Source organism: Trematomus bernacchii, unplaced genomic scaffold (genome assembly GCF_902827165.1).
Source record: "Trematomus bernacchii unplaced genomic scaffold, fTreBer1.1, whole genome shotgun sequence".
NCBI lineage: Eukaryota > Metazoa > Chordata > Actinopteri > Perciformes > Nototheniidae > Trematomus > Trematomus bernacchii.
In genome coordinates this window covers 4,044,357-4,058,246 of record NW_022987828.1, presented here as the reverse complement: position 1 = coordinate 4,058,246, position 13,890 = coordinate 4,044,357, and the positions used below count along the sequence as shown (strand labels likewise).

Below are 13,890 nucleotides of genomic sequence, written 5' to 3'. Positions count from 1 at the left end.
CAAACCTTTCTCTCTCGCAGGGTTTACCACAAGGACATTACGTTACACATGTTCTCTCCAGTAGCCTACAGCGTTAGCTCCATGGCTAGCTCTGAGTGTTAGCATGCTTGCTAATGTATAATGATAATTATTGCAGATTATAGATTATAAATAAATCATTTAGGGACAAGGGGGTGAGATTAAATAAATTATACTTCTTCTCACTCCTTTTCGAACACTAGATGTGGGACTGTTTATGTTGCTAATGCTGTTGTTGTTGTAAATGTCCTTTTTTGTTTTGATTTCTCTGCCATGACTATGCACTGCGACATTTGTTTTGTAATTATTTATTTAACTGGTTCGAAATAAATGTATCAATCAATGTAAACACACAGCATATTACTCCCAAAACACCCCGCGCATTGTTTCTGATACAGCACATAGCTTGACATGTTCTTTCTTAAGTGTTTACTGCTAGATCAGTGCCATTATATGTATTATATATAACAACTTTACTCTTAGTGTCTCCAGCAGACATCCTGCTGAATACACAGACACACAGCTCACAGCTGCGAATGTATACTGAGACGATAGGTTGGGACGTGTCACGTGTGCCGGAGAATATAGGTTGGGACGTGTCACGTCGGCCGGATGCCGCGCAAATGACGTTATAGGAGCGCAAATTCTGGATCTGCTTGTTAGCACCCCCGTTTTTAGCTTTTTTTAGAGATGTGGGTACGGAGGAAAAGAGAGAGGGTTTTGTTTTCTGACACTTTGTGAGTTCCCTGACACACCGGGGACACATATTTAGCCTATGTATAAAAGACATCAAAAAGTGCATTTTGCATAACAGGTCCCCTTTAAATCAAATATACTGCAGTAGAGTCAGTCAACAGTGATATTACATTAATACTCTGATATGATAATATTTTCATACTTCCCAGGCCTAGCATGGTTCGGGAAAACCCCTTCTATAATAGGATTATTTGGTCAAGACCTCTAGTCCACAAAGAAATATAGAATACCATTTAAATGACTGGCTGGTGTGACCGAGGCTTCAAAGTGCTGAGGCAGCAAAAGGCAGCTTTAACCCCCAACACCATCAACCTACCGCATATCTGAGCCCTCCCTGCCTCTTCCTCACAACCTCAGATGAGCTCTCTGAAACAGACATGCTTGGTCCACGTGTGGCTCCAGCCATTGATCCAATTGTGCTGATATAGGAGTTAATTAAAAGAGACCGGGCTTAAAGCTTAGACCCTTGTTTCCTTCACAGCAGTTAAGCAGTCAGAGGAGACAGGCATTTTATCAGGGGAAGCTATTAGAATCGTCACCTAGCGAATGGACAAAAGACTCTACATAAAAACACTAATGGCGCGTTTCCACTGCAGCGCGGAGCCCCGTTTAAGAGAGCTGTGACGTCAGCAGCCCGTTTTTGGTTGCGTTTCCACTTGGCCTAGTACCGGCTAGCGGGTCCTAATTCACAGTCTTTCTGGCCCCATAAAATCGTGGTTCTAGGGCCAGGAACAACCAGGCTGAGTCGGGCTGAGTATGCTAAACTAGAGAGAGAATCGCTGGCAAGGGGACTACAACTACAACAAGATGAACATATTTGACCGTGATTTAATTGTAATACACGTTTCAAAATGATGCCGAAGTAACAACATACTGATACCGGTTAGTAAAAACCATGAATTAATGCTTTGACAAGTCTGCAGACAGACGGCAGGCGAAAAACCTTTTAAAATGTGTGTTGTCTAAATGGAGATCGGCTAAGCTAACTTTGTATATGCTCCGACCGTCCACACTCACAACAACGGCCTATACAGACATAAATAAACCAGCGACTGTACTCGCCATGACACAGAGAGTCTGTGGTTTGTACTCGTTTAACTTTTGTCTAGTTTCTAAACAGATATGAGGAGCTGTGAGCTTGAGTGCTAACAGCTAACGGCTGTGTTGTTTTTCTGGGGTTCTCATTGAAGATGACGTCACGGCTCCGCCTACACTGCGTTACTATAGATACTACCCCAGTTCCTAAACTGTAATGGAAATGCGCCATAAAGTGAGCCAGTCCTAACGAGGCCTAGCCATACCGAGCGAGGCCGTGTAGTGGAAATGCGCCATTACTGGGTTATGAGAGCTGGATGTTACCTGAGCGAGACATGCTTGGCTTGTCCCTCTGTTCCGACTAACTATTAAAATTAGACAATGGAACTTGAGGGATATAGTCCACTGTTTGTCAGAAGCGTGTATCTTTGTTTGTTTTCTCCATGGTGAATCCCCTGTGTGTGCTTGTGTGTGCCATGGCACTACTACAACCTGGGTAATTACAGTGTAAACAAACTGGGCGCCATGCCGAACACAGAGTCTTTCTTTGTGGGGCTCATTGACTCTCTGGATGTGCTCAGACTCAGATCAATCTCAGTTCTTGACTTCTGGTTGTGTAATGACGTTGTCACAAGCATCGTTCAGAAAACAAAGACGGCTCATTTAAAGCAGAGAGCAGGCTGCTGTGTGAAAAGCAAAGAGGGACAATACCGGGAAAGTTTTGAGTCAGCATTAAAGGGCATCAAAGCTTCTGGAAACACAAGGGAGAGGATAGCAGAGCCTGTTTCTCTCCTGTGTACTGGGTTGTTGTTTGTTGGCAGACATCCCATTTCCTGTCATGCCATTTCAGACCTCATGTCATCTCTGAGCAGCTGCCACGCAACTACTTGTTCCTGTGTGCCTTCTCAGATACCCAGTTATTTTTAGGATCCATCCACCTGTTTTTTTGTTATAAAAGTGCCACATTTGAATGATTGACAAATGTAAAGCCAGGACAAAATCAGGGAGAAGTTTTCAGCAATTTGTATGCTTACATATTGCATCTGGCAATCAGCTTCAATCGATAGAGCTGTAGTAACTGTGGTTTTAACTTGAAAACCAGACGGTAACAGCTTGCCTTTTATTGATGGGTGCATGAATGTTGCATTGCCTCGCAGTCTAGGGGTTCGCTGTACCATGGAACATCCTTGATGATTTAGAATAACTCTAATTTCTGAAAATGGAAAATCCCATTTCTTGTAATGAACACTAAAGACTGGCAGAATAATCTATTGATGATGTCCAAGCATATATTCTTTAAATGCTAGCATGCAAATTCATCCCTGCTTTCACTTGTGCAATACTACATTTCTTGGTGGGTTCCTGCCAACAACTCTTAACCGTGAAATAGCATTGAATCATACAAATGTTTTGCAGTGTTATTTTCTATTAATGGTCAAAATATCCAGTAACTTCAAATCAAATTTCTAGAAATTGTGAATTACATAATACAACTTATGAAACTGTGTCAATATCGACAGATATACCTTTTTCAGTCTACTTATTTTGGATTAGTTTGATTGATCGTAAGGACATGAGATGACAAGTTACATTTTTGCGCCTAAATACCATCTTACCCTTTAAGGGGGCATTACGTCCCATCAAGGAGCAGCCCGCTTCTCTGATTTGCTCTTGGCACAAAGCATAGTCTTGCAAGTTTACCAAGCACTATTATGACGGCTGGAACAAAAGCCTGCCAACCACCCGGGGTAGCAGAGTGAGCCGATGCTGAAGAGAAACAACAAACAGCAGCCTTCTTGGCAGCAACCCTCAATAAGCCGCTATGGAGAAAGGGGTACTCTCATGTTGACAAACTCCCACTAGCCACAATGAACACAAGGATGATGTCACAGCTCCATACATCCTGTTTAACCATGAAGCCCTCATTTCTCTGGTAACCCAACACCAGTATGTTTTTGCACACAGATAAACTCTGAAATAAATGGATGCAGATTTCCTTCCAGCAAAGCAGCCTCATCTGTCCCCAGAGATAAACCGGCTTCACAGAGGAGACACTGGCCCAAACTCTTAAATCAGCGGACAAAAAGAAGTGTAACGAACTTGAAAATGTCAATCCTTCCTGCCATTAGCTTGGAACATCCATCCCGCAGGAACAGAAGGACAACTTGTGAGCTTGTGTGTTCAAGTGTTTAGTAATTTGCGCACTAAATTTGGCTGTCAATGTTTGTCTGCAAAACGTGTTGTATTCTTTTTTAGTTAAACTATAACCTAATGGAGCAGAATATTGTCCTTAAATGCCCAGTAATGTATTACTTATTCTAACAACAGAGTTACTGAGTGAATGATATGCATGCATAAATAAATTACAGAGCAATTATAGTCAAATCCATTGTCAGGGATCTTAAATTCTCCTTCTCTATCCACGTATAATGGATAGATCTCATTCAGAATTCCTCTTCAAAAAGTGGTGCTCATTATATCTTGGAGAGTGCTGATATTCACAGATATTCTGAAGTTGGAAGCAGCAATAAACATAACACTTGATTTGGCAATTTTATCAACGCATCTACTAATTTAAAATAGGGTACTGGTGTTATGAATAAAACTCAAATTTTGATGCAAACCGTGTGCTACAGTTAAACTTATGAAATAATAAGCCTTTCAGTTCAGCTGCCGTGAGAGGGGGAAGCTGTAATGAGAAGCAGCTCAGTGAAAGAGGTGAGACTGAGGCCGGGGAAATCCTCACATCAGAGAATCCCAACATTTCTCTGAACAGCTTCACAGCCATTACTCCCATCAGTAAAACAGCACTCGTCCATACACAATTCTAATTAGAGCTGCCTCACTATTGACAGCTAGTGTCTTGTCTCCTGCTGCCTTTCTCACAGTGATGCTTCTCCTATTGTTGCCTTTCCCTGATATGCTTGTTTTCTGCTTTAAACAGCACAATTGTAATTTATGGATTCGTCCGATTCCATACACCAATATTGTTTGAATTCAATAAAGCAGCGCAAAATAGATAAGTGGGAGCAAAATGGGTTCAGAGAACACAGCTATATCATCTGGCGTATATAGAAGCTTGACATAGAAATCTGTTGATAGTTATTACTTTTATTAAAGTTTATCTAATCTTGATACGCATGCTTTTCTAAAGTATGTATCTGAATGTTTACCGTATATGGGATGGCATAGGTGTGGCACACACAAATAAGCAAGGCAAAATGTATTTGCATGCTTTCGGAAAAAGCATGTAAATATCCCTGACAGGCAACAATGAGTTGCATGCATCAGTTGCTGGATCTAGCATTCACTAGTTGAAAATGATACACCCATTTACCAAAAGCTTAAAGGTGGGGCATGTAATTTATTTCAGAAACACTTTTTGTTATATTCCATGGAATGCTCTTAACATCCCGATAGCAATGAATATATTAAATGCTTTGACAATAAAAATACATAAAAAAATGTCATCTGTGGAAGCCGTGGCGCTGTAAAAAGCACGACCAATCATTTTAGCTGGCCCGGCTAAAATAACTGGATGGCCTACCTGCCTGTCAGCCTTCCATCTGTGCACAAACTTATCTCGTGCCCTCATTGGTCATGTGCGTGTTCGTGTGTGTTGGAGGAGGGGCTCTGTAAGGAAGTGGCAGATTTTCTCCGGTTGTGTATTTTCAAATTCTAGCGATCTCGAGCTGGTTTCTCCAAAATGACCTACCCCACCTTTAATTGTCACTATCCCAGTGTCAATGTCCCAGCACTCTAGCTAGCATCTGTCCTACTCTTCCGCCTGTATTAATTCACCATGAACCTGTATAAACAAGGGTATAAACAATCGATAGCTCTTGAAGGAGAGGTCGAGCCCAACCCCCTTCACTAATTAGCTCCGTCCTGGAGAGTAAGGGCCGATTCTATTAAATTGAACTCTGCAAGGAAAACAAGGTGGGCTCCATTTGTGACGGGAAGCAAATGCATCTTGTCGAGTTTATTATTACTGAATTGAATGAGGAGAGAATTTGGGGGTGGCAGCACCTTAAGAGGAGCTAGTAGGGGGATATCTCCAAAAAAGTAAATGTGCTGGCTTCCCTGTGTCCATACCGTTTTTTGCAAACAGTTAGGCAGAATAATGGCCAAAAAAAGTCCCACCTTGAACATGCCTGTGTTTTTCTGCCCCTCTATTGTAATTGTGTGGTAATGTTCAACTAGGTTTTATGTAAATCAAGATGTAAAACTGTATTAAATGAATAAATAAAACATGCTTTTCAAGCCCTCAACAACCCAAGTAGTGTGTGTAGTATCTAAACTACAGAACTAATACTTTGCTTGTCTCACCGTGGCAGACAAACTGTTCTAGACCCAGTGACCTATACAAAACCATGGCAGAACAACTCAATTTGGAAATACATTCACATAACTGTCACAAATTCCATGACAGATCAGGGCACAGATGACCTTCATACGAGCTAAAACTGCCCATTTTAATTTACACTGATCATTTGGACCCAGTATTGCCACAGATTTGATCTCTCTCTCACACTCATCAGCCCAATCCCTTACCTAATAGCATGAAAAGCTGTCCTGCACGTGACCTTCAGGTACTAACAGCAGCCTCACCTGCCCTCCTGGCAGAGGACGGCAGCAGCACAACATCCCAGAGATGAGAGGGGGTAACCAAGCGTTACTCCATCCATCATCACATTACACACGTTGGCCTAGTTTAATGTTTTTTCAGACTTGACTGGAGACACGCTGGGCCACACGGAAAGATGGGAAGCATCTAATTAGTTGATGTCATTAGCAGAAGTTCACCAGTCACTAAGCACATCAAGGGTGAAATCCCTTACAGAGCATTAATGAGGACTTTGTCCATCACAATTGTCTCCTATTGTGCTACTGCAACTCTATAATGAAGTGCAGAATACACATAGTGGCCACTCTTGTACGGAGAGAGACAGGTTAGGTTTCAGCAACCACTAGATACATACTAATACTGAACTTATTCACCTTCCAGGACAGCGTTTTTGACTACAGGGCGAACAGCTGGTGAGTGTTGGAAAGGTTACCAAGCTGGCTGAGGAGCAGGTGCTGTAATTCGATGGACTCAGAGAGCACAGGGAAATTAGAAGAAGAAAGCACAGGGGAAGCAGGACATGGACTAGCATATGTCTGGAGATCTAGCAGAGTCTGGCAGGGAGGAGCACATAGTTTCTCTCCCTACAGTATGCCCATGAATCAGCTGAAAAGATTCAGTCATTTACTGACAACATGTACAGCTGTTCATGGCTCATGTGTAAAACATAGCTGAAGTACAATCGCTTTTGCCGTTAATGTTGGGATGTGATTATCACTATACTGTACAATAGCAATAAAGTTGCCTTATACTTCCACTGCTTAATCCACCAAGAGATATGTCAACTCTGACAGGCCATCTCAGGCTTCAGCTCAACCATCTCACAGACCCAGCAACCTAATTGTAATGGAAACAGTGAGAAGGATGATGAAAAAAGGGTGCAGCTGAACAAATTCTCCACTCTCAGAGCAGAATGCCTGCCAGGTCAGCCACACTTCTCCCAGACCATAGCAGACATTAAGAAATTACTCTGGCTGCTGCTCGCCGGGATGACCGCTACTTGAGCTGACAGCAGCTCTGTCAGAAACACGGCCACTAAAGCCATCAGTATTTCGTCAGATGACAACACACACTTGTGATGTTGTCCCATAGTGAGACATTTTCTAAGCACAGCCATGCAAAGGCACTAAAACATGAGTGGCAACTAGGTTCCAAGTTCCCAGTTACTCAGATTAGTTCCAGACACATTCCAAACGACTTCTAAATGAGAGTACAAAACGTCAGGAATGTCTTGTTACCACCCTGCTGTGAGCTGTCGGCTCAATTTTAGACACCCTCGAAATTCTTGGTGAATAACTTGTAGGTTCTGTTTACACAGGAACGAAACGGGTTGTATCCGCTACTTTTCTCTTTCGTATAGCCCGTTCGTTCACACGAGGCCGTAACGAAACCGCAGAAACGGACCCCTAAAACGATAACGGGTCCCAAGGTGGATAGATCTGCGGACGGAACGCTCTGGGGGGCCAAACGGCTCCGTGTGTACGTCCTATACGATCATTTCCTGATAATGATGAAGCCATAGCCTCTCCCCACATCTGCTGCTCACTGCTGTAGCATGGTCAGTAGCTACTGTCAGTAGCTACTGCTACTGCTACTGACCATGCTACAGATGTTAGTGCAAAATCTACAGCTCCTCTACCACAACCATCAGCAACAAGTGGACATGGAGAACTACATGAACTACATGTGGCTAAATCCACCGCGGAGAATAAACAGAAGGGCAACCAGGCAACCATGGCAACCATGGCAACCATGCTCGGGGGGTCTTCTTCGTTGCTTTTGGTGTATTTTGTGGCGGAAGTACAGCGCAACTTACAGGCCCGGCATATGTACTACATTACATTAAATTGCATTTAGCTGACGCTTTTATCCAAAGCGACTTACAATAAGTGCATTCGACGAAGAAGATACAAACTTGAAGAAAACAGAATCATATAAGTACTTCAGGTTTCATAGAGCCAAAACATTTCAAGTGCTACTCAACTGGCTTTAGATAAGCCAGTCCTTTATTAGTATACAAGTGCTTTGTTAGTAATTATTTCGCGAGAGATGAGCGTCTACTACAGCGTCTCCAGCGGGTCGAGCGGTCTCGTGTGAAGGGACACGTATATTGAGCCGTATCCGTGTGAACGGAAGACTTTTTTGATATCGAATTCAGTTCGTTTGCGTTTCGTTTGCGTTTCCATGTAAATGGGGCCTCAGGAATGCTGGCCAATTCAATATATGCAGGGTACATCATGAATAAATTGGATATGGTGTCTATGGAGCTGAATTCAAGATTTGTTTTATTGCCAATTTCGATTTTGCTTATGGCTCCAGTTCTTAATCCATTCCCTAATTGACTGAATTCATTTTTTGCGTGGAAAGATATTTTATTCATTTTTTAGTCTGAATACAGTGGAGAATGTCTGCCTAATAACATTTGAACATTTCATTGGGATGGGTATTTTCAGTATATTCAACTTTAGAGTGGTGTGTTCATAACGTACCCATTAGTGACCTTTTCTGCACTTTGCGGATCTTCCCTTTTAATAACTTTGCTGTCCTTATTCTTCTTCACAACTTCCTTAGTTGTTTTGCACCCCAATGATAGCTTACACTCAGGCTCAACAAACGGCATTAGCTCACAGAAGCATGCTACTTCCGCAAATCTTGAAGGAAGGATGTCCTTACATGAATTGTTTTAATGTGTAACTGCCAGAATAACATGCTGGCATCGATTTGATCAGGAATTGATTATCTCAAAGAAAAACAGTTCAGATGTATCAATCAGTTTAATGAATTAATGAATCCAATACCAGAGGTATCCAAATTGTTTAGCTTTCCAACTTTGGAAATAGTGTTAAAAATGCAGAAACAATGTGATTTAGTGCTTAATCAGACAAGAGATGATTTTTGTTTCAGCATGAAACTACAGTATCTAAAACTAATTTCAACCCTGCAGTCGTCCAACTTGGTGAGGATATTCAATTGTTCTCTTAAAAGCAGAGTTAGACTGAAATGTCTCTGAATTCATTTCTGAATGATTATCATACAAAAACCAGACTTATGAGCAAACTAATGTGCTAATAAGTGTGTTGCAATTAATATTCCATCAACTATTTATGTAGTGCAACATGTATACAGCAGAAATATGTGTATGCAGTGCATCCTTTCCCATAATATTTCTTTTTTCCCCTTGTTCCTACAGTTAAGCTTACAGAACAGCAGCAACATGGCATGGCAAATAAACAGAATTGAAAATCCAGTCAACAAATCAACTATTTTTGTAATCTCACCTTTGGCTGAATGACATTTCTATCGTATCGCTTTGCCTCATGGAACCAAGCAAGAGTGTATGAAGGGCCCACAGGATAGCTCAGATCAATTTTCTAACCCACTAAAGAAAAACTCTGAATTGCACTTCATGCCCAATAGAAATTGCCTCTGTGTACAGATAGCAATCCAATATCAATGAAAATATGGAACAGTGCAGCTGTGCTGACCAAAGCTTATTAAGGTCGCTCTCCAGCAGAGGTTCCAGACAGGATATGATAAGATCTGATAACAGACATGCAGGTTGCCATTATTAACCTTGGATATCATAAACACCTGATCCAGCTTTAGCATTGAAATATATCAATTATTTTCCATACAGAAGGCCATGCTTCTGTCAATCATCAGACAGAATAAAATAATAATAAGGCTTGACAGAATAAATGTAGCATTCAAGTCATCATTTCATGTCAAAATGTTTGGTCCTCCCTACAACATGCCTTTACCCACTATCAGTCATATATAAATGTGCGCTTGTAAAGGGATTTAGAACAAGTTTGTCCATAACGAATAGATCACATTAATGAAACTGACTTCGAGGACAGGTTTATCAATCATTCAGCCATCTTATCACCTTTATAACAGACAACAGCCACAAGCTGACAGTCACTCTCTTATCACACTAATCCGGATAACTTCAGTACTGAGCCTGTGAAGGCAGCAGGGATAAATTAGTTTACTCCTACAAAGATTGGATTAAAAGCCAGGAGTGGACCTCGACCCCCTGGCCTCAAAGACAACAGCCCCAAACTGCTCAGCTTTAATGAGCATGTCAGCTTAAATGGAAATAAATAACTAAAGAAAACAGGATTTGGCTCTTTTTTGTTTTTTTAAATGCCCACCCTTTATTTTAGACACAACTAATATACCTAGTATACCCATCTGCAAACTTTGATTTATACCACTTATGCAAGAACTATATATTCACAATGACTCAACTCCCCTGCCATGCTTCATGCAGCAGCATTTTATTTGACAGCTGACTCAATATTAATATAGTGCAGGTTAAATGTGATCCTTGGAGCCCAGTGTGCTTTTAATCCCTAGAGAGTTCACCTCTCATGTGCGCATCGTGTTATTGAAACAGCAGTCAGAGCCGTTTGTCTGCCAACCGCTTGAAATTGAGCTCTAGATAAAACAGCTTATATTTTGAGATACATGTATTGCATACAGACTCAACATGCTTAATGCCAACGCACGAGTACGAGTCCCCACTGCAGCTCTATATAGACAGTCTAGAAGCAGAGAGTTAGCACACTGCAGTGAAGGACTCACAAATGAATACAGAAGCTCGGCTGTCACACAGTGACAGGCCCCTTTAGAAGCTGCAAGGCAGCATTTCGATGGACGAAGACACAATATGACAGGTAAACAAAACTACAACCTGTGCAGACTGAAATAAAATGAAAACGGATTAGGGCCAACTCTGCTGAGACACAGTGAGCCGCAACTCACCCGATACATAATTTAAAGTTTAAATTGGCATATGGGTTTTAGTAGAGGGAAGAACATTACCTCTCAACGGGGCGTAAATGTGTTCTATTGAAATTGTTCACAGTGGGTGAAGGCACCAAGGGACAGTGAGATAGGGACAAAGTGAGTCTATTCTGACAGCTACTTAACCTCCAGACAGGTCGGTTTCACAGGAAGGGTAGCCTCATTTAATTCCACATGGCCTGTGTAAGTGTTTGTTTAAGGGAGGGGAGAAAGGAAAACCACAGGAAAGGGTAAAGGTGATCACAAGACAAATAGAGCGTAGGACAATCAAAGAAGGAAAGAAGAAAGAAAGAGAACATTCACAAAATACAACAGCAGTATTCCTAGTAACAGCGAAGGGGCTGTTCTACCCTGAGCTGCAATGACTTCCTCATTCTTTCGTATTCAAGCCCATCCTGTGCCTCACCTCCCTCCCTGTAAAGCTAGTTGCTCTGAGTTTCAGCAGAGGGAGTGGGTCATATGGGCAGGAACAAGATGTGCAACTGTATTGCATTGTAGTGACAGTTTTGTAAACACAACACCTTCTGGTTATTGTAGAGCATTTGTGAGGTTTCATGTTTTGCTACAGCTGGCCTTATTAAAGGACCTGCATCACTGTGCAGGAAACCCAGGATCTCCCAACTGAATGGGGAAACACCCTCAGGGAGGGGAGAAACGGCAGGCTGGGCTGGAGAGTCTGACATCATTCAAGTGTGGGCTTCCAGGTAACACACACACACACACACACACACACACACACACACACACACACACACACACACACACACACACACACACACACACACACACACACACACACACACACACACACACACACACACACACCACACACACACACACACACACACACACACACACACACATCAACACACACACACACACATCACACACACACACACACACACACACACACCACACACACCACACCACACACACACACACACACACCACACACCACCCACACACCACACACACCACACACACACACACACACACTGACAACCAAACCCTCCTAAAACTGCAGCCTAAAAGCTGCTCACACCACACAACCTCATTGCAACAGAACAAAAATTCAGTCGGTTATCAAACCAACCCTAACAGTCCACTGCTGCAGAAACAACCCCACACCTTAAACGAATGGCATTCAACACTGGCTGGGAAAAAAATATGTCTGCAAAGTTGAAGGACGCGAGAGATATGAGGCTTTGTGGGAAAGCAGAGTGTCTGAAGGCTGGTTACAGTAAACGGCGGGGCCAGTGGGGTGTTGATGGGCTTCAACCAGCGCTCCCAAAAAAAAAACTGCATTGCCTCTGTCAAAGCTCTACGTCCCATTGTGGATTAAAAAGAACCACACGGCACCGGGTTGAGATACAAATCATGACTCATCTAGTGCCTCACCTTTCCGTGAAGCGCAATCTGAAGAAAAGATATGAACGAAAAAAAATCTTGAGGCTAGTTAGCTTTACTTCCTTAGCCAGCCCAGCCGCCACCGCCGCTTTCTCTCCGGTCCAGCCTGCCTGCCCCGGTCCTACACCTCTCCCCGTGCACACACGTCCTGGGACTTACCGGTCTTATGTGCTGATGATGTCGCTGTGAAGAGACAACAAGTGCGGGGAGGCTGCCGGCCGCCGCTCCGCTGCTCCGGGACAACAGGAGTACTGATCTGCACACTTTCGCAGCCATCTCTGTAGTGAAACCTCGCCGGGAAGGAGACTGCTGCGGGCGGACCGAGACGCACCGAAGGGAAGAGGGAGGGTGGTGGGCGGGTTTGCGGGGCTGGACTACGGCTTCGTTGTACACATGCCCAGTGTTGCACCAGTATGCAAAGATAAAAACCACTTTTGTGCTGGCTAATTCAAAACAGGTGACTGCATGTCATTTGTCGCAACAACAAACCAACACCATTCAGCTACTCTAATGAAGGTCACAAAATGGGATTTTACATACATGTTTAATAGAAAGGAGGATTTAACATGATGGTGTAATATGACAGTGGTCTGTTTGGATTGTACAAAATAAAAGTGTAATTTCACAACATTTCAGTTTCTGATCTCAAGAACAGAGTGAAAGAAAAATGAATGAAACCACTGCTTCCTGTCTCAACACTATCTCTACTACAATCTCTTTATACATTTCTCAACTACTCAACAAATGAGGGGAACCCTAGGTAGGTGATAGAAGGTATTACAATGACACAGCAGGATATTTTTTAGAAAGTATTGGTTACCACATTATCACACCTAATAGTCAAATAAATGTAGGCTATTAAAATACGCCTGTAAATAATAATTGAGTTTCTCTGTTTAAGTTACTTATTCATACCTGTCTGTAAAGTAGCCGTGTGTATACCTACTTGGATAACCACATCTACAATAACACTTCACTGCAAATGTGTCCACATATACAGAAAGAGACAGACACAATCAAACTTGTGTAAATGTCTCTAGGCTATTTCTCGCCAGACTTGCTGTCAGGGGCCCCACCATATTGCTCTATAACTATGTCTAATATTAGCTTGTCCTTCGGTCACTCTTGTGACTGTGTCCCAAAAGAGCAGCCAGCAGGGTCAAATCTAATTGCATGGATCTTTAGTGACTTTTAAACAGCATGGTCTTCTTTGTAATGTACAAGCATTTTAATGC

General features: G+C 42.5%; 1 protein-coding gene across 2 annotated transcripts in view; it reads right to left on the bottom strand.

The window, feature by feature from the left end:
- Window positions 1-12,993, bottom strand: part of mcu (mitochondrial calcium uniporter) — a 60,167-nt gene extending 47,174 nt beyond the window's left edge. Inside the window, exon 1 of one of the 2 annotated variants that reach the window (XM_034152158.1) lies at window positions 12,815-12,993. In XM_034152158.1, the coding sequence (XP_034008049.1) occupies window positions 12,815-12,931 (117 nt within the window). In that variant the 5' untranslated portion in view covers window positions 12,932-12,993. The remainder of the gene's footprint in view (window positions 1-12,814) is intronic. The other variant, XM_034152157.1, reaches the window with a different exon arrangement.
- Between the last annotated feature and the right edge of the window lie 897 nt (window positions 12,994-13,890).